The sequence below is a fragment of the Pleurodeles waltl genome, chromosome 10 (assembly GCF_031143425.1).
Source record: "Pleurodeles waltl isolate 20211129_DDA chromosome 10, aPleWal1.hap1.20221129, whole genome shotgun sequence".
In the NCBI taxonomy this organism is placed as follows: Eukaryota; Metazoa; Chordata; class Amphibia; order Caudata; family Salamandridae; genus Pleurodeles; species Pleurodeles waltl.
Genome location: NC_090449.1, coordinates 1,065,854,943 through 1,065,876,415, shown reverse-complemented (window position 1 = coordinate 1,065,876,415; position 21,473 = coordinate 1,065,854,943). Strand labels below are relative to the sequence as shown.

Below are 21,473 nucleotides of genomic sequence, written 5' to 3'. Positions count from 1 at the left end.
CTACTTTCGGTGCTGCAGCTGCCAAGAAAAGGTTTAACCCAATTAGGCTGGTAAGGTTGGTAACACCTGTCACCATGTTTATATTGGGCTTTGAAATGGTTTTCTTTTCCTTCATCTCCATTGCTTATAATGTTTCTGCCTTGGATGGCGTCCTCAATATCTTTTTATCTGTGTGAGGTCCGAAGAGACATGAACAAGTAAACTTAAAGTTCAATGGCTCCAACTGAGCATCATGCTTCGTATTGTTCTTTAAGCATCTTGATTTAACGAAGTTAGCCATAATCAGGCGGTTTTAGGAATATGAGCTCTTGGCAGAAACCAGGTGCAGCTAAATCTGCCAACTCCAGAGAAGCACTACTGCCTTGATTGGTCACTATAAGACCATCACCAGCTACCTCTCTGTAGACTTTGCTTTTTCCTTCAGGAAGGTCATTGGCAAGCAAGCATTTTTACCCAACATGGACCTGTCATGGATGCTCAATAGAGCAGTTGCACTGGCTGTTTTTATTATTGTTCCTGCAGTTCTACAGAATGTATGCCTTAAGGAGTCCAATCATTTGCTCACCGTTAAGTAGCATCAGTATGTCTGGAGCTCCTGTATGACTGTCCCTTATCTCTGAAATGATCACAGAATTTGGTTTTGACACTGCATGAAGGAACTGTGGGTTCTGTTCTGGTGCTTTATACTTCTTTAAAAACCAAGATACAGCTGCCTTTGTGGTAGTTGTGGTAAGGATGTTTTCCTCTGAAATCTACAAAACACAGGACCAAAAGTAGTAATGGTCTGGATTGAGTCCTCTGCTGCAAAGTTTCCATGATAATAATGATTGTAGCTTTAGGTTCTTGCTGGGAAATGTTCAGTTTGTCATGCACTGCATTAATACTTCTTGGAAAGCATTAAAATCTTCTATTAGGGAAACCCTCAACAGAGAGTCTGGAGGTGAAGTCGAAGAGTAAGATGTTGAGTTGTCTCTGTAAGAACCAGTATCAGAATACCTCAATGGGGAAGGAGAAGGTGTTCTTCTTGATTTACTCTGAGGAGGTTGATCCTGTGGCATGTAATTCATTGATAGGGGCCTCCCGAAGCCTTGCAAAACAAGAGGTGTCTTTCCCAAATGTCATCACCGGTGATGAGGTTTTAGGCGTGGATACCACCAATGGATGAGAAGGCAGTGCCTTTGAAGCTAGAACCTTTATGTTGCTAGAAACCAAAATAGTTTGGGACATGGGTAGAGGAGAAAGAAGAGTCTGGATTAGATCATCCTCTGGAATTAAAATAATCCGGGTTCATGAAGGAATCAGAAATGCTGCCAGAGAAGGTCATGTTGGGCTTCTGTGCTACTAAGTTGAAATCTCACAACTGAAGTAGCGGTTTTTAAGGCATGGTACCTCAACAGCAAATGATGTCTCCTTGAAGGTGTAGGGGGTTCTCTATATTGAGTAGTGTATCCACTTCAGCATCGTAATCGATGACGTATTCATGGTCGATGGTGAGCGTGTTGGAAGTGCATCAGCCTTTCAAGCAGTGCCTGCTGACGGCTTGTCTTATGCCTCTTCCGCTCCCTGGATCCCCCTTTCTGGGACTCTAAGGGACAGAAACTCTGAACCAGGCGAAGGGACACCCTCATCGACTGCTCTTTTCACCTCCTGCGCCTCCTTGTACCGCTGCTTCTTGAGGTCATCCTCCCATCTCCCGCTCAGGTGGGTACCTTCACCAAACCTGGCAGGGCTTTCTGACATTTTTTCAACAAAGGATATTCCTGCACTTGGTGGTAACGGGGAAGGCAAACCACGCAAAGTGTGTGCCGATCATTTTGTGCTTTTTTCCCCAACAGCGGGGGTATTTTACAAATAGAGAGGGCACGACTGTCAATCTCTTTGGAAAAACATAGTGCAAAATCTGGGAAAACCAACAAAATCTTCTATTGTATGAAAGGCGTAGCGTCTCGAACAAAATAGTTGGTTAAAAAAAAAAAAAAGACTTCTCCCATCAGAAAACAGGTTTTCAACCCAATACCTGTTCCGGGATCCTACTCTCAAAAGCTGGAAAAAAGAGCTGGTGCGACTTGAAGCAGCAGTGTCCAGCTTTACAGGATTTTGATAATCTGGTTGTTTCGGGGAGGCAAGGCAGCAATGGTGATGGACGTTTGCGTGTATTTACTATTTGTCAACTTGGGCCATATTTTTTTTAAAAAGACAATCATCCTTAGCCTGGTAACTCCAGCCCTAGACAGACTGCAATGCAGGGTTATGCATTTAAAAGTATTTGTTTTTTTGTTTTTCACCATTTCCTGTGATTTTGATGAATATGGTAAGAAAGTGTTCTGTACTCCCAGACACGGACAGGACCATTCCAAAGTTTATCACTGTCAATGAAGGTCCTAGAATGTAGAAAGGCAGAAGACGTGGGCTACTCTATAATGGGCAGTAAAGGCTCTAATCCACAAGCCCGGACGGAGGGGCGAGTAGGGTCCTCCGAAGTAGTAGACATAGTAGGCGGCTGTTTTGATGATAGTTTCATAGTCATATCGGCCAAGGATACATTTCCCTCTTAGAAGAAAGGATCGATATTTGTGTCTTATATATAAAAAGTGCTGTGAGGAATTACCTCCAGTTACAGACTGTTGGCAGTATTAAGGCCCTCCTTCAGAAGCCTGGACAAGGCTCTGCCTGGTCAGACCTGTCTTCGGGCTCGAGTTGTAGGTGCTATTCCAGTGCCTTAGGTTAGTTTTTGCAAGATGTCGACCATTCCCGGAATGATGGCAAGCTGAACCTTGAGGTGAGAATCGCAGCCCTTATCCCACGTCTTTGTAGATTAGGTTCTATACAATAGATCGTGACTCTGGGGGACAATGGTCCATATAGGTGCCCCTTATGAATTAGCTGCTGTCCTCGCCTGGTTATTGGTTAAGATGGATACGATGAAACTACAGACCCTCAGACAGTGTGTGAGCGGTGGAAGGGAGAAGTGTGTTGTGGTACCTTCTTTTTCTGGCCTCTGTATTTCTGATCCTAATGCAGGCGCGTTTCCATCTGACTAGTCTGGACGGAAAAAAAACTTGTGTTGCAAACTACACTGTTGCTGTTCCCTCATATTTAACCACTACACGCCTCCAGTGTGATAGAATCTAGAGCAGCGGTTCCCAAACTTTTGACTTCTGTGGACTCACACTTTATCAATACTGGAACCCGGGGACCCCCACTAAATTACTACTGGAATTCGGGGACCCCCCCTCTGAGTTTCTACTGAAAGCTGGGGACCTAATCTCTTAATATTATTTAATTTTCTCTGCAGTCGCAGACCCGCTGAGGAGGATTCGCAGACCCCCAGGGGTCCCCGGACCACAGGTTGGGAACCACTGATCTAGAGGATACACATTGTAACAGTTCCAGATTCAAAAGTCTGGTGTTTCAATATAGCCTCATGATATTAAATGCTGAACCTTCACTAGTTATTTTGTTCTTGTTGCTGCTTCACTAACTTGCCCTGGATGAAAGGCTGATACATTGTATTATGTAAAAACCAGAATGTCAGCCATGGCCCATCATCACCAAACACACCCAGGTGACGGAGATGAGGCACTCTGGGCATCCAAAGCACACTTGTCATTTGTACATTTTGGAAACATTTGAAAGGTGCATATGATTGAGGTAAATAATTATTTGTATGTTTATGTATGTTTATAAGGTTTTAAATAACAGGTCATAAACCAATACATTAAATAAAAATCAACAATAATAGTTTTCACAAGTAGTGTCCAGTTGACCCCGTAGTTCACAGAGCCCTGGTGTACTTGTGTCTCCTGCTCAGAGTGCCAAGCTTATTCTCTTGCACACAATTGTATTTTTAAGTTTGCACCGACTTTGCGTCAAAAAACGACGCAAATGAGACACTGAAAAAGTATAAATATGGGCCTTGGTATGTAGATCTGTTCTTCCTAAAAGGAAGATGCGGACCTCACCTGCCCCAGGGCCCTTCTTGCACATGGACAGGGGGGAAAATAAACTATGCAGAAGGCATGTTGCATTTCCAGGCTGGACACACCCCAAGGGTGACCAGCCTGAAAGTTGCACAGCCTTGGAGTTCCACCATCTTGTGTGCTGTCGAATTCGGAATTCTGGGACAGGGTGGTGCCCGGGACAGGAAGTGGTCATCTAGGGTCGTAGAGGCTCCAAGGGTAAGTAGCCCATTGGCTAGTACCCTTCACTCCCCTAAATACCCCCTAAATTGAGTATTTTGTGGACCCGCTGATACCAGGAAAAAAGATCTTCACTGGACACATAAGGAGAGAAGAAGAAGCCTGCTGACCCGAGAACTGAGGAGCGAGATGGACTTGGCGTCAAACCTGCCAGCCTGCCTGCTGCACCTGTGATGAATCCATTTTAGGTCCCCACTGGGCACAGGAGACAGCTTAGCCATCGGCTTGCAGGCCTGTTGCCCTTTTTACCTAGTAACCTTTTACCCACTTAGCATGCTCTGTCTTATCCTATTTATTTCATTATTTCTTTTAGCTTGCTGCCATTGCTTACATTTTATAAGAAATGTTTTGATTTTCATCATCAGTGCTATTCTGAGAAGGCGTCATTATTGGCGTCACTATCAGCGATACACGTAGGTATTGTCGTCATGTCCTTTTCTCACTTAGGTGTGACAGGACCGTTATCCGCATTTGTTAGGGATTGTTTATGCAATTGCCAACACAAGTCTGCCATATTATCAGTCGTTTAGGAACATGCCTGTGTCAGGGGTCCTACAGGATCTATATTACTACACCTCACACGGACAAGGTCATTAGAGGGGTTCCTTCCAGATGCCCTCTGTGCTGCACGTCACCTTGCTGCAGAGCTCAGTCTTTGTGTCACCACGGAGTCTGACCTAGAGACCTCATTCCAAGGTAACGAGGGATGGGAGCGCTTCTCATGATACCGGCAGATTAGGATTTATCACACCTAGCTCTCAGTAGGGCAGAGATTAGTCTTTCTTGGTTAGGAATTGCATATCTTCTTGTACGATGGTGGGGGTTTTCATATTCACAACTCTCATCTTCACAGTTCTGCTCTTGTTATCGTTCATTATCCTAATCATTGAGGCACATGCATTTTATTGTAGATTGCAGTCTTTTCAGTAAATATATTGAAAACTCTCCTGCATCTCCTTCATTGCCTGTGTGTGTATGAGACTTAGGGCCAGATGTAGCAAAACTTGGTTTTGCGACTCGGAAATTGCGACTCCGAGCGACTCGCAATTTCCGGGTCGCAAAACCATATGCAGAAAGGTGTCTCAGACACCTTCTGCGAGTCGCTATGGGGTCGCAAAGACCCACCTCATTAATATTAATGAGGTGGGTCGCAAATTGCGGCCCCATAGCGACTATGGGCACTCACTGATATGGAGGCCTGCTGTAGTCAGCAGACCTCCATGTCCGTGACTGCTTGTAAATAAAGCAGTTTTTTTTTTTTCAAGTGTAGCCCGTTTTCCTTAAAGGAAAACGAGCTGCACTTAAAAAAAAATCCGAAACCTTTTGTTTCGGAATTTTTTCAGGGCAGGTAGTGGTCCCTTGGACCACTACCTGCCCTGAAAAAATAATATGGGGTCCAGTCACAAAGGGGAAGGGGCCCCATAGGGACCCCTTCCCGTTTGCGAGTGGGTTACCATCCACTTCAAGTGGATGGTAACTGCGACTCCATTTGCGACCACGTACGCGTTCGCAAATGGAGTTGCATACCACTGCGACTCGCAAATAGGAAGGGAACACCTCTTCCTATTTGCGACTCTGAAATGCATTTTGCGAGTCGATCCCGACTCGCAAAATGCATTTCTGCATAGCAAACTCCGGTTTGCGACTCGCAAAAGGCGATTTTTGCCGTTTGCGAGTCGCAGACTGGTTGCTACATCTGGCCCTTATTGCTAACAAGAGAAACGGGTAACTTCCGTTCCACCACGACTCCCCTGAGAAGTCGCAATCTAGAGTCCCTGTGTGAGGCTGTCAGAAATCAACTTTTGTGTCTGAGTTTTGGTGAGGTACTGCTTGTGAGCCGGGAGAGTTGGGCCGACAGTTGCGAATCGGGACAGTGACTCAGTCACCTACAAACAAAAGTGCTGTCTCCCCTAAACCAGCAATCTCGCGAAGGAGCGAGAATCCAACTACAACACACCCAACCCTTGAGGACCAACTGACCTGTCCTGCCGCTGCAGCATCCAGGAAACAGGGGAGCTGCCAGTGCCTTGCAAATCGCCAAGAAGAACTCCCTTGGAGCGAAGGAGCTGCTTTCCTGCATCTGCAGGCACCCAAGAAAGAACTGTGGGGATCGACACGGCTAAAGACCTGACACCTGACATCACCACTGCACCCAAGCCGCCTAGCACCCAGCTAAAGTGGGCGAACTGTGTTAGTGGTTCCCAGGCCCTACAGGGATGAAGCCTACCTGAAGTTTGCCCACTGTGGACTTCCCAGCGCTTCTGCAGCCTGTTTCTGCAGACCCCCCACACCACAACTGGCTCCTTTTAATGCAGACTCCCCTTCACCACGACTGCCTCTGGTGGTGGAGGCCCAATGGTCCACTGCACCTCTGCACCCAGATGCCCCAGACCGAGGAGAAGAGGACCATTGGTGTCCCTACGTCCCCCAGGCTTGTCAGGCCCAAGCCCACTTGTTGGTTCAGTTGGACTGGACCCCCCAGTCCACGCATGCAGACTGTTTTTATGGGCTTCCTCCACCGCGACCACCACTGGTAAGCCCAACGGTCCAAACCATCCCTGCACCCGGACACCCTGGACTTGGGAGAACAGGAACACTGGTGTCCATACGTCCCCCGAGCATCGCAAGAACTGAACCCCCTTGGTGGTTCACCTGGACTGGTCTCTCAGTCCACCCCTGCAGCATCTTTATGACCAAACTGATCCCCACAAACTTACATGGGGCACCTGACGCTGAACTGCACCACTGTACCTGGCCGCCTCAGTGGCCTGAGTTGACCTATTGGTGTGACCTAGGACCCTGCCCCAAACTCACCTTAAGTCCACAAGATTGGTCCTGTAAGTTGCTGTAAAGTAGCTGATTGCCATGCTGTTTTAAAAAATGCACTGTGTTGACTTATGAAAACTATATTCCTATCTTGAAAAGTACTCACCTGATTCCGGCGATCTTGGTATCTAAATTTATATCAAAGTATGTGTTATTTTCAGAAATTGGTGTCGGATTTCTTTGTGTGTGTCTCACTTACTGTATATGTGTGTGCTTTGCATGTTTACCACTACGCTCGGATATGCCTAACTGCTTGCCCACACTACCACAGAAAAGAGCATTTGGGGTGTCCTGTGTACCTCTCTGATACCGTTGGGGTTTGCCTGGACTCTTTGCACAGCGTACCTCTTTTTGGTCCAATATATATATAGCCAGCTTCCTACAAGTAATTCATGGGAAATAGATGATTTACAGTTTTCCCAGCTACCTATCTTCAAAGCAGCGTATACTTATGCAAGTTCCCTATTCTACGCTATTAAATGCCTAATATTTCCCTATTCTGCTCTATTAAATGCCTGATAAGCGCTTTCAAATGCAGATTCACTGTTAACTATTACAGATCAGATTTCAAACTCTGAATTTTAACTATGATCTCATAATACTAAATGCTGTAAATTCACTAGTTTCATTGCTGTGAATGCTTCAATAATCTGATTAGGATGAAAGGTTTAAACATTGTATTCTGTAGAAACAAAATGTCAGCCTCATCCTCTGTGCACGAAATGCCCAAAGAAGGCAAAGTCATTTTCTGGTTTTCCTTTCTCCATAGTACACTGATGCCATGTACAATCAATCCCCAACCCCTGCATAGCACTCAGCTTCTTACTTTGAAAAGACTAACAGGAGGAAGGAGATTCTGCCTGCATAACTCAAGGTATCAGAAGTACCACCCAAATATGTACATAATCTCTTCAGTGAGCATCATAAACAACATCCCTGGTCAGCTTCAATCATTACTATGTGCCAAGTTCCTAGAGGATACTGGTACTTCAGTGTTCTTCCTAACTCCAGTGTTGAGCCTTGCAAAATGGACAGAAAATTTGAAAGTGCTTGCCAATGTGTTTTGAAAGTACAAACGGATCCCTAAACTAAAGCACAAACCTCTGATTTTTTAAAAAAAATCTATAAAAGATTATTCCATGTTTATACATTTTTAAAATGAATGCCGCAGACTTCAGTAAATGGCCATACCCTAGAAGATATGTCCTGCATGTCTGGGATCCAAAGTCCTTCCCGTCGCACTCTTCTACGCCTTCCTGTCGATAGCCGTCCCCGCAGTAAGCGCGTTTGCACTCTGAAAAACAGAAAAAGTCAGGTCTGTACCTTATTGGAGAGAAGGCATTATTCAGCAGAACCCTCAGGAGTCCTTTGGGTACGAATCTTTTACAGATTAATGCCTATATCTGCTTAAAACGGTGAAAGTCACAATCACTAGCCGAATACGCTTTAAGTCAGCGGTTCTCGACCTGGGATCCGCAACTGTTTAAAAAGATGAAATTATTAGCAGATTAATACAATGTATATAATATTAAAGTAAAATTGAAAACTTTATAAAACATTCTGTAAACGTGAAGGAATTTGAAATTGGAAGCTAACAATTAAGTTGGTATCCTTAGCTTGATTGGTGGGAGCAGCGCAAACAGTAGTATGGACCAGTGGTGACCTCAATTAAAAAACTAGTATACACCAACAAAATGACATAACACATTAGGAGCAAAAAGAAAAAGTGACATGATAGAGGGTGTAATATTGCTATGTCTTTTAGAAATAAATCAAAATTTTGAAATGCTCCAACCGTCCAATTAAAAGTTTGATTTCGATATCTTTTGTCTGTGTATTAAACAAAATATTTCATAATGTATGTATGTGTTTAATGTATACTTGTTCCTGTAGTTTTGTTATCAGTTTCAAATCATAGAAATGACTTAGGTGACTAGTAGTCATTCTTTGGGGGTCCACAGAAGTCAACAAGCATTTTCAATGCAACAGGGCTCGCATTTGCTCGAGTTGGAGCTATTTGCGTTGTAAACTCCTAACCTAACTTTTCTTGCCACACAAATTAAAAGAAAAAATACACAGCGCGATTGCGCTGTGTAAAATGCAGCGTGATCGCGCTGAAATTGAAAACGAAAAAACAGAGCGCAATCGCGCTATGGAAACACCAGCACGATCGCGCTGCGGGCAAAATTAACAGATAAAGTAGTCCAGAAACCAGGCTCAAAACATCGAGCCTTGTATGTTTCTAGTAGTTTACCGGTGCTGTGTAGGCGGGCTAAACACCGGAAAAGCCATGACGTATGCATGCCTTTCACAAATGAAAGCAAGCAGATTTTAAAGAGCAAGCCCAGGAACCAATGAAAGAGACTGACGTGACCTGGGCGTGGTTTGAAGCCCAAAGAGAGATTACTTTATGGACAGAGCGCTTTGCGCTCGCCCATAAAAAGTTAAGAACTACTGCTTTAAATCACAGCTTTCAAGTGGAAGAGAGGCTCATGTTCCTTTATGTGTAGCATCCATGCCACAGCAGCCACATAAATAACACGTGCTTGTCATCCTCTCCAGATGTGCCATAGAACAGTAAGCAGGGAGAAAGATGGAGGCTGCCAAGTGTTAACTTTCATTTGTTGGACCTGGTGATAAGTGACAGAATTTACAGAGGAAAAGTGACAGAGTAGCTATGTGGTTTATTTCTGTGGGCCATTCAAATCCCAAACACGCACTGGTGGAACGTCCCCTAAAAAACTCATAATTAACTAGCAAAAAAAACACAATTTAGTTTGTTGTACACATCGCATAAATTGTCGGTGTTAGTAAAATTATACGCACACATCTGTACGAAATAGATTGCAGATACTGTGCTGTGAAACGTCATCTTGTTTTACTTGGCTGTATTAAAGACGCAATGCAAAATATCTGGCAGTAACTTTGAATATCACTCGTATGATCAACTAGTGTAACCAACATGTCCTCATTTTGTCTTAGGAAATTGTTGTACAAGTTACTTACCTTCGGTAACACTATATCTGCTAGAGACATATTCTCGTTGCAGATTCCTTACCTTAGAATTTTCCCCCAGGCGTCAGACTGGATCCGGAGATTTTTTCTTTGAGCAATACCCTTGCGCATCAGTAGATGGCGTTGGTCGAGACCGTGGGCATCGGAGTCACTGTGATGACGTCGGGAGAAGAACATAGGCGCCGCCTCAGCGCTGTGATGTCAGTTTCCTTTAACGACTTTCCACGCCAAAGCGCAGAGCCGCAAAGAACACTGAAGTTGGTGTGCCAGAGCTAAGGCCCTGAATGGGAAAGCCCTGTCTCTAGAAATTAGTTTGCAAGCGGGGTCAGTAAGGAACCTGCAACTAGAATATGTCTTTACCAGATATATCGTTACCGAAGGTAAGTAGCTTGTACATCTGATAGAGACTTCTAGTTGCAGATTCCTTACCTTCGAGCAATGTCATCCTCGGAGGTGGGCTGCGAACCAAGATCATACTAGAAAGTCCTGCAGGACCGAACGACCAAAGTAGCCGTCCCGATGGACCTGACTGTCCAGGCAGTAGTGTTTAGTAAACATGTCCAAGGATGCCCATGTAGCTGTCTGGCAGATATCTAGGACAGGAACTCTGCGTGCTAATGTAGTGGAAGCAGCTGTTGCTCTGGTGGAATGAGAGTGCAAGCCCCCAAGAGGTTGCTTCTTTGCCAAAGCGTAGCACATCTTGATGCAAAGAAGTACCCATTGAGAGATGGTACGTTTTTGCACCGCCTTCCCTTTCTGCGCACCCACATATCCAACAAAGAGTTGATAGTCCACCCGGAAATCTTTAGTACAATTGAGACAGGACGCCAACGCTCTTTTTGGATCCAGATGGTGGAGTCTCTCCTCCTCATGAGAAGGATGTGGGGGTGCATAAAAAGTAGGCAAAGTGATGGACTGGCCTACATGAAAAGGTTTAATGACTTTGGGAAGGAAGGAAGCCTTAGTGCTTAACACCACTTTGTCAGGGTGCACAGACAAGTATGGGGGCTTAGAAGATAGAGCCTGAAACGCACTCACTCTGCGAGCAGTACTGATGGCAACAAGAAAAACAGTCTTGAAAGTAAGGAGCTGTAAGGGACAATTGGCATTGGCTCAAAGGGAGCACACATTAAGAAAGTAAGCACAAGATTGAGGTCCCACTGAGGCATGAAAAATGGAGTGGGAGGAAACAAATGGGTGAGACCCTTAAGGAATCGACTAACAATAGGACACTTAAAGAGTGGAGGCTGATCAGGAACCTAAGAAAGGCTGAAATAGTCGATAAATAACCTTTAAGGGTACCCAAAGCAGAGCCCTGCTGGGCTAAAGAGAGAATTAACAAAAGAACCTCAGAAAGATGAGTAGGGAGGGGATCAACAGATTTGTTGGTACACCATGCCACAAATTTATGCCAACAACAGGCATATACTGTTTTGGTGGAGGGACGCCTGGCTGCCAAGATAACATCACAGACTTTGGGCGGAAGGTCAAAAGCTGTCAACTGCCGCTGCTGAATCTCCAAGCATGAAGCTGGAGATTGGACAGGTTCAGGTGGAGAACCGTGCCCTGCTGCTGTGACAGAAAATCCTCCCGGAGAGGCAGTCTGAGTGGAGGATCAGTGGCCATGCTCAATAGCTCTGGATACCATACTCTCGGTGCCCAGTCCGGAGCCACCAAGATGACTTGGGCCCGGTAGTTCCTGATCTTCTCAAGAACTCTGGTCAGGAGTGGTATAGGTGGAAAGGAGGTCGGAGTTCCACTTGAGATGAAAAGAGTCTCCGAGCGAGTGCCACCTTGGAAACTCCAACACACAAAACAGCTGACATTGCCCGTTCTCTGCGGAGGCAAACAGATCTAACCAAGGCTCTCCCCACTGCTGAAGGAGACCTTGCACCACCTCTGGATGGAGACGCCATTCGTGATCGGCTATGCATCGACGGCTGAGTTAGTCCGCTCTGGCGTTCAGAGAGCTTGCCAGATGTTGAACCACCAGGGTAATGTCCTGATGTCCCAGCCATGTCCAGAGGCGCAGTGCCCCCTGACAAAGGGTCCAGGACCCTACTCTGCCCTGTTTATTGCAGTACCACATGGCGGTAGTGTTGTCCGTGAACACTTGCACTACTTTTCCTTTGAGAGAGGGAAGAAATGCTTTCAACGCAAGCCTGATCGCCCGTAGCTCCAGAAGACTGATATGGAGGCCAGACTCGACCAGAGGCCTCTGATCTCTTCCATGTGGTTGCCCCATCCCAGAAGTGACGCGTCTTTCACTATGGATAGATCTGATTGGAGAAGGGAGAGGGATCTGCTGTTGACCCAATGTTGATTCAAAAGCCACGACTGCAGGTCTTTCGCAGTTCCCTCTGAGATCTGGACCTTGTTGGAGAGATTTCCCTGATGCTGCGCCCACTGGAACTTCAAGTCCCACTGCAGAGCCCGCATATGCCATCTTGCATGTGCCACTAGCAGGATGCAGGAGGCCATGAGGCCCAGCATCCTCAGAGTCATTCTCACCGAAACCCAAGATAGAGGCTGAAAGATCAGAATCATTGCCTGAATATCCTGGGCTCACTTTTCGGGAGGACAGGCCTGAAACTGCACTGTGTCCAGAACAGCTCCAATTAAAGAGTGTCTGAGATGGAGTCAGGTGTGACTTCGGCACCTTTATAGTGAACCCCAGAGTGTGCAGGAGGTTCACCGTAGTCTGATGGGTGGGAGATGACGTTCTGGGACGAGTCTGCCTTCAACAGCTAGTTGTCGAGGTAGGGGAACCCCCAACCTGCGCAGATGAGCTGCAACCATGGTCATCACTTTCATGAACACCCGAGAGGCACTGGTAAGGCCGAAGGGGAGCACGGGAAATTGCTCGTGACCTACCATGAATTGTAGGTAACGTCTGTCAGCAGGCAGGATGGGAATATGGAAATAAGCGTCCTGCAAGTCCAACGCTACCATCCAATGTTCTGGGTCCAAGGCAGACAGGACCTGAGCCAGGGTGAGCATTTTGAATTTCTCCTTCTTGAGGAAGAGATTGAGGTCCCGAAGGTCTAGGATAGGACGTAAGCCCTTGTCTTTTTTGGGCACCAGAAAGTAGTGGGAATAACAACCACGACATCCTTCTGGTGCAGGGACCCTCTCTATTGCTCCCTTGGCCAAGAGAGCTGCAACTTCCTGGCGGAGAAGTCCCAAATGATCCTCCAGAATACAGCTTACTGATGGAGGCATGGCTGGTGGGGCACATTCAAAGGGGAGGGAGTAGTCCCTTTGAACGATCCGCAAAACCCACCTGTCCGTAGTGATGGATTCCCAGTGGGGCAGGTGATGGCGAATCCTGCCGACAACTGAATCGAAGTGAGGAGACAGACTAGGAGGGTTTGGAGGCTTCAGCAGGAGCAGGGGTGGCCTGGGCAGACCTTGGTTCCCTGTCCCACGACCATGTGGTAGTCCGCGTCCCCGGCCACGCAACGGCTGAACAGCATGGGTGGCACGGTGGCTGGGAAAAGGACGCAACAGGGAGCCCCTTCTGTGGGCGCGAAAGGCAGACTTTTGGGGACGAGGGGCAGTGGAAAGGCCGAGGGACTGAGCCGTAGCCCGGGAGTTTTTGAACTTCTCCAAAGCTGAGTCCGCCTTGTCTCCAAAGAGATGGGAGCCATCAAAGGGCATGTCCATAAGAGTCTGTTGGACATTCCCTGAGAAGCCAGATGTACGTAACCAGGTGTGGCACCTCAAGGCTACCATCGTCGCAACCGATCTACCTAGAGAGTCGGTCGTGTCCTGCTCACATCTGATAGTGAACTTTGCCGTGTCTCTCCCATCGGTGACAGCTTGGGAGACGATAGCACGGGCCTACTCTGGTATTTGAGGCAGAACTTGTGCGACTGTATCCCACAGAGAGTGGGTATAGCAGCCCAAAAAGCATGCAGTGTTCACTGACTGCAGCGCAAGACTGGAGGAAGAAAACTTCTTCCCAAATTGTTCCAGCCTTTTTGATTCCATATCCGGAGGTGCGGAAGGGAATGCGCCCGAGGATGAGGATGCCTGGATGACAAGGCTCTCAGGCGTGGGCTGTTGGGACAGGAATTTAGGGTCGTTCGGGGTGGGCCGATGGCGGCGTGCGATAGTCCTGTTCACAGGAGCCCCTGTGTTGGGTCTGGACCAAGTACCCAAAAGGACATCGTTGAGGGCTTCATGGAATGGAAGAAGAGGCTCAGATGTGGAAGTCCCTGGTCGAAGCACCTCCGTCAGGAGATTAGACCTGACCTGAACATTAGGCAGCTCAAGGTTGAGGACCTCAGCCGCCCTACTGACCACCATGGAATAAGTTGCTCCCTCCGCAGTAGCCACGGTAGGAGGAAACGGCATGCTAGCAACTGGAGAGGTATCCAGACCACTGGCCTCACCCAACTCCTGTGCCCAGTCGAAGTTAGGGTTGTCCTGGTATTCATAAGGGTCCAGGGACCCCTCCAATCCTTCCCCGAATACGTACCCATAAGAAAAAGGGTCAAAATCTGACCTGGGGTGAATAGGCCGTATCGAAAAAGGAGGTGGCGTCGGCTGACGCCGGTCCAACTCTGAGTCGTTGAGGATCAGGATTGGGTCATCGTCGATGGTGGGCACCACTGATATCAGGAGCGTCGACAATTGAACCAGCGCCGGGGAAGGTCTCAATGGTACGACTGGCGCCAGTGCCGATCCAAGAGCAGATCTGAAGGGGACTTCAGTAGCTGGAGCCGGAGCCGCCAGCACAGAACCCGAAGGCCCCAACCAAACCCCTTGGGCCCGAAGGCGCGGTAGCGGGGTCGGCCTGTTAAAAAATGAGGCGCATGGCCTCATAGAACTCCTGTAATTGGGCAGGGGTCGCCCCGACTCCCAAAAACTCAAGGAGCGTCGATGCTCCTCCCGCGTCCCATCAGCCGAGCGACGGAGTGAAGTCGAAGGATGACTGAATTTCTTCGACGACTTCTTCTTACCTTGACCCGAAGACTTCAAAGAAGTAGAGTGGTGGTGGCTCCGCGACTGGTCTCGAGACCTTCCCCTCGAGCAAGACCGGGACCTATGGGGAGTCGAGTGCCGGGCCGCCATAAGCTTGAAGGACCACTCCCTCAAGGCCTTCGGGTGCATGGCCTGGCACCACAAACAGACCCGATGCGGATCCGTCTCAGACGTCATGCAGTGACAGTCCTCACAGGGTTTGAAACCGGTCTTCGGGGACATCCCTCGACGCACCAAAAAACTCACCAAAAAGTCGACGAAAGAGTCGAAGTCGGTCAAAAAGTGACCAAGGGTAGCTGTCTCCGGATCAGCGCGTGGCGCGAAAAGAAAAGAACTGATGTCACTGCGCTGAGGCAGTATCTATGTACTACTCCCGAAGTCATCACGGCAACTACGACGCTCGCGGAGTAGACCAATGCCACCTGCTGACGCGCAAGGGTATTGCTCGAAGAAAAAATCTCCAGATCCAGTCTGACGCCTGGGGGAAAATTCTAAGGTAAGGAATCTGCAACTAGAAGTCTCTATCAGATTGTCTTTACAAACTGCTTGAAAAAGAAGAACTCTTCCATATCTCGGCTTATTGCTTAATCCATGTGTGTATCAACGTTGCAGAGTCCATAGTGCTTCATCATAGCATGCAGACAAGGCGTGGCAGTGTCCTGCTGTACCCAGTCAGACCGCTGACACCTATACCTTGATAAAGTGTTTAATTTGATCCAGTGGTTTCTAGTGCTCGGCACTGCCACTTACTTGTCAACAAAAGCACTTATGACAGTCTGCCACATGGTGGTGCTGTCTGTCCAATTTACAGATGAACCCAAACAACAGGTGTTTATTAATTCACTATACATTAAAAATGACTAATAACTGCCATTCTTATAGCTTATTCTTATAGCTTTGGGGCCTGAAATAGTCTGAATTGTCACACTTGTAACAATGTGGTGGTCAGTAGTTGTGTTGGTCCTGTCATTGGCAGCGCTGGCTGGGGCAAAGGGTGCAAGTTGCAGTGGCTTCTGACGATGGCCCTGGCATTTTAATTTTTTTTTTTTTACAATTTAAGTACTGCTTGCTAGGCTATCACATTGATAAAAGGCAAAACTGCCCTCCAAGTACTGCAATTAGAATGCCCTAATTTATTTCAGTAAAAAACAATGCTTTTCTGCAGTCACAAAAATAGTCAAAAAGTCAGACTACAGAATATGGTTACTCAATGCTTGTTCCTGGTCAGACGGCATCAATATTCAAACTTCTGTGTCCTGTGTGTTATCATGTGTTACATCCTCACTAATGAAATCTGTGCAGGGCAATATTGTGATCTATCTATCTGTCCATCCGTCTGTCTATCTATCTATATACCTATCCATCTATCCATATTTATTTTAGGTTCTGAATGGCCTTAAAGTAAGAGGTTACTGTGCCACACTCACTGATGCAACTGTCGGTCATAATCCGGTTTCCATCGTCACACTCCTCTCCATTCTGCACTAAGCCATCGCCACAGCTGCTACTGCTGTCCTCCACTGGGAAGTCCACTCCCCGCCACGGGGTAGGCTGCACATGAGACAAAAGAGAGCATTCTTGAATTCACTGACACAAAAACCAGAGTACAGCAATAGTAAAGCTGGGCCCTTATCTGTGGTGTAAAAAGTAGGAAGGGATTGGTAGAGACTGGATGGGCACAGGCAGTCTTTATTTTCCAATATGTTTAATGGCCAACGGAACAGCTCACTATAGCACATAGTCTTGTACTGGGAGTCACACTGACTCCAAAGGCGGGAACTTACATTGTTGTTCAGTCGTCTGCGGAAGCGGGATACGTTCTGGATTCCATTGACGTAGACAACTCAAGTACATGAAATCCACAACACCTGTGGTTCTTGCATGATCTTGGACTAATGTGTGTGAGAATAAAATTTCAAGTTGCATTGCACCAAATGAAACAGCATGGCTAAGCAGATCTCATTACCTGTTGAATCACTAAAACGGGCTCTGACAGAGTAGCGCGCTACTTGTCCGTAGAGTGTCAGCCCCTCCTGAGAGGTAGTAAGTGCTATATAAATACCCATATTATGCTATGCCATACCGCTCTTTGTCAGAAAGTAAATAGGGAGCCCTTTTGTGATTACCGACAATATCCAGAGCACTGTGTGATGAAGAAAATTGGTAACTTACCTGTAACTGTGGTTCTCCAGTATTGGTATCTTTCATAGATTCACATGCTTGAATCATTCCCCGTCGTCGAGGTGGGAGCCTCACTGTAACTTCAAATATATATAGCAGTAAGTGTAACACACTAGGCCCCAATGGCCCAAACAGGCACAGTTATAGCCTATCCATGTTCTTTTATAAAAAAAGAACCAAACTTGAACTACAACCAATCAAGCGTCAGCACCCTCTAGAACACTCCCAACAGAGGTTGTTTCCATCAGATTTTCTATTACGAGTGTGAAGTAGAAAGTTTTATGTTTAAGGTGAGCCTCTGCGGGGGTCGCATGTGTATCTATGAAAGATACCAATACTGGAGAACCACAGTTACAGGTAAGTAACCAATTTTCTTCTCCAGTATTGGATCTTTCACAGATTCACATGCTTGAATTAGAGTAGCAAGCAGTAATATTGTTTAAACTAGGCATAACATCCATAATAATAGGAATAATGCTACTCCCAGCTAATATTAAATAGCAATATATCGATGCTTCAAGAAAGATAACAAAATAATAATAACCATAGTAACCACAATAATTATAATAATAAAAATAATAACCATAGCGATAATAATAATAATAATATTAACAATAATAACAACGGCCAGATTAGGCAAGTGTAGATCACATTCCTTTTCAAGTGGATGGTGGGATGACCAGAGAGGCTCACCTTAACGGAATAGATACCTCAGCACTGCTTGCCCAACAGCCGTGTCCGTCTTGTTCGTCTCATCGAGACAGTAGTGCTTTGTAAGTGTATGCTGGCTGGACCATGTTGCTGCCCTGCAAATGTGTTGCAAGGGTACTCCTGTGAAGAGCACCGCTGATGTGGCTACCGCCCTGGTAGAGTGGGCTTTAACCTTTCTGTGGAGTGATTTTCTTGCCTGAGCATGTCAAATTGTATTGCTAGACCAATCCACGTGGCAATGGTCTGCTTAGATATCGCAGAGCCCTTTCTTGCATCGCCAAAAGCTACGAATAGCTGGTCCGATTTCCGAATGCTCTGTGTTCTTTGAAGATAGAATTTTAAACACCTCTTTACATCCAGCGAATGCAGTGCTTTCTCTGCAACCGTCTGTGGTTTAGGAAAAAATGTTTTTAAAATCACTGGCTCATTCAAATGGAAGTTTGAAGGTACTTTCGGAATATATTTAGGATTTGTTCGAAGTATAACCCCATTAGGGGTGAACTGAAGAAAAGGCTCTTTGATGGTGAAGGCTTGTATGTCACTCACCCTTTTTGCTGAAGTGAGAGCCAGTAAAAGTGATGTTTTCCAGGAGCTTCATTTTAACTCTGACCTGTGGATTGGTTCAAAAGGAGGCTTCATGAGTTGTCCCAACACTATGTTTAAGGACCATAACGGTGAAGGTTTACGCACCGCTGGAAAAACTCTAAAAAGGCCCCTGAGAAATTGTTTCACAATCCTGGTAGAATATAGTGAGGAGGTGTGTTGAGAGCAGCGGTATCTTGAAATTGCCGCTACATGTACTCGTATGAAGGAGTACGAAAGCCCAGATTTTGCCAAGTGCAACAAATAAGGAAGTAATTGTTCCGGGAGCGACGAGATAGGATGGACTCCTTCCGCAGCACACCACAAACAGAAATGCTTCCATTCAAGTTTATAGGTCTTATTGGTGGTGTCCGCTCTGGCCTTGGCTAATATTGCTCTACATTCTGATGAGATGTTCAATGTGGAGTATTCATTGAATTCAAGAGCCAGGCCGATAAGCATAGAGATGATGGATCCGGATGCCTGACTTGGCCCTGGAGCATGGTCAGTAGGGCTGGTGTCTGTCTGAGTAGAACATGTGGTTGTTCCGAATACATAAGGAGTTCTGTGAACCAAACCTGCCTGGATCACCTAGGTGCTACTAGTAGGAGGCAACATCCTTCTGTCTTCATTTTGTTGATCACTCTGGGTATGAGCGGAATCGGGGGAAAAGCGTATGCCTAGACCCCTGACCATTGCATCAAAAACGTTTTTCCCCACTACCCTTTCTGGGGATGCCAGCTTGCGTAATATGGGCGTTTCTTGTTCTCGTATGTGGCAAAAAGATCGAGATTCGGCCTGCCCCACAACCGGAAGAGTTGGTCGAGAACTTGTTGGTCGAGTTCCCACTCGTGATATGGGATGACTGTCCTGCTCAAAGTATCCGCTAGGACGTTGGTTTGCCCTGGCAAGTGTTCCGCCTTCAGAGAAATTCTGTTTTCTATGGCCCATTTCCAAATGCTCTGAGCTGCTTGTGAAAGCTGCAAGGACTTTGTGCCGCCCTGTTTGTTTAGGTAAAACATACTTGTGGTATTGTCCATTCTGATGAGAATGTTTGAGTCTCGAATTCTTGGTAAGAAAGCCTTCAGCGCCAGATCTATTGCTTTGACCTCCAGCTAGCTTATGTGAAGCTGTTTGTCCTTTTGTGTCCAGTTGCCACTTATTTGCAGATCTTGAAGGTGGGCACCCCAACCCTCGAGCAACGCATCTGTTATTATTATATATTGCGGCACCTGTTGAAGAAAAGTAAGACAATAGGATAAATTGGTCTGCTTTGCCCACCAAGATATAACAGTTTGCCTTTTTGGTGTGATGAAAATTTGATCGTCGAAGGAGCCCTGCACTTGGAGCCACTAAGCGTCCAGTTGCTCCTGTAGAGGCCGTATGCGTAGCCGGCAATTTGGGATCAGTGGAATACATGACGAGATCATTCCCATTAATGATTTGTAAGTCCAAACTGAAACAAACTTTTTTGTTGATAGCTTTTGAGCTATGTTGGATAGCTTTTGTTTTCTCTCTTGAGATGGAAATGCCTTGCTTTGGATATTATCCAGAATTTTCCCTAAGAAATTCAGCTTTTGCATGGGATGGACGGGTGACTTGCGATAATTGATGGTAAGACCTAGAGCCTTGAACAACCGGAGGCAAGCAGCTGTATGGTCTACTACTTGAGCTCTTGAGAATGCTTTGATGAGCCAGTCGTCCGTATCTGTATCAGCCTTTATGGACTGTAACATGTCATCTACGTGCTTTCCGAAGAGGCTTTCCCCATCATACGCCAAGTATTCTACTCTGAACCTCCGGTTGAAAAGAAGTAGATTTAAGCCAGCCCTGTCTACGCAAGACCGCTGCCCCTGCCAGTTGCCTGAAACCCATTAGTGAGATATCAATCCCACAATCGATCACTTCGGCTGCGATCCGCTCTCCTTCCTGCAACACTTTCTTTGCCTCCAGTTTAGCGTCCTCGGGCAAGAGGTCAACGTAAGAGGACGTCTGCCCACATTTGGCAATCATACCTGCCCAGAATGGCTAACGAGTTAGCAGCCTTCACTGTTATCGCTGCCACTGAGAAGAACCTTTTCCCGATGTTGTCCAGTCGCCGTCCTTCTCTATCTGGAGGGGATGTTATCGCAGTTGAAGGATTTTTTGAGCGACATTGCGCCGCTTGAGATATCACAGAATCCGGCTTTGGTTGCGTTATTAAACAGGCTGGAGTATCTTCCAGGGCTTTATATTCAATCAGTTTCCAGGGAAAGAATGGGTAGTTTAAATCGTTTAGCTGCTCTTTCCATCAAATTATGGAATCCCCCTATGTCATTCGGAGGTGAATCCACTGGTCCTGCTGCTGGTGGTGACGGTGTAGGAATGAGGTATTTATCCCACTCACTAGGAGTGGTTTCCGGTATCTTACCCTCTTCCCTCTTTTCGTCTGTGGACTGAGGGTCATCTTGCAGCGGTTGAACAAACTGGATGTTTCTGTGCGGTGTGTCTGGATGGCTAGGGAGTGAAGTGTGCAGACCCGTTAGTAGGTTATACTGCGTGGTCGGAGTTGCCGGTAGTGATGGCGGAAACCTTCTGTAGTAGTCCTGCAACATACCTTGGAGATCTGTTACTAAAGATCTTGGCATAGGAATAGAAGCTTCTGTCTCAAACGTGGAGTTTGAAGGATCCGGTTGGACCCTGGCTGACGAATAACTATCCTGATATCACCCATCACCATAGTCATCCAGGTACTGACATTTGACATTAAGCTGTGACGAACTGCTGGCTGCTCCAAACATTCCATCATCTTGAGAATATACATCATTGTCATCATCCAATAGGTGTTGAGGAGGATACGGTAACACTTTGCTTGGGGAGGTATGCATTGGCAGGATTGGAGATGCCTTCTTTCCCACCGTTATGAAAGAGAGAGGAAGAAACCTTGTTGTCTCTGGAGCATGGATCATGAGATCACCTGTAGACAGTGCT

General features: G+C 46.5%; 1 protein-coding gene across 1 annotated transcript in view; it reads right to left on the bottom strand.

The window, feature by feature from the left end:
- COLQ (collagen like tail subunit of asymmetric acetylcholinesterase) overlaps positions 1 to 21,473 on the bottom strand; it is a 323,105-nt gene that overhangs the window by 6,792 nt on the left and 294,840 nt on the right. Inside the window, exons 15-16 of the mRNA XM_069212095.1 lie at positions 16,457 to 16,580; positions 8,217 to 8,319 (exon numbers count right to left, since the gene is read on the bottom strand). Coding sequence (XP_069068196.1) covers positions 8,217 to 8,319; positions 16,457 to 16,580 — 227 coding nt within the window. The remainder of the gene's footprint in view (positions 1 to 8,216; positions 8,320 to 16,456; positions 16,581 to 21,473) is intronic.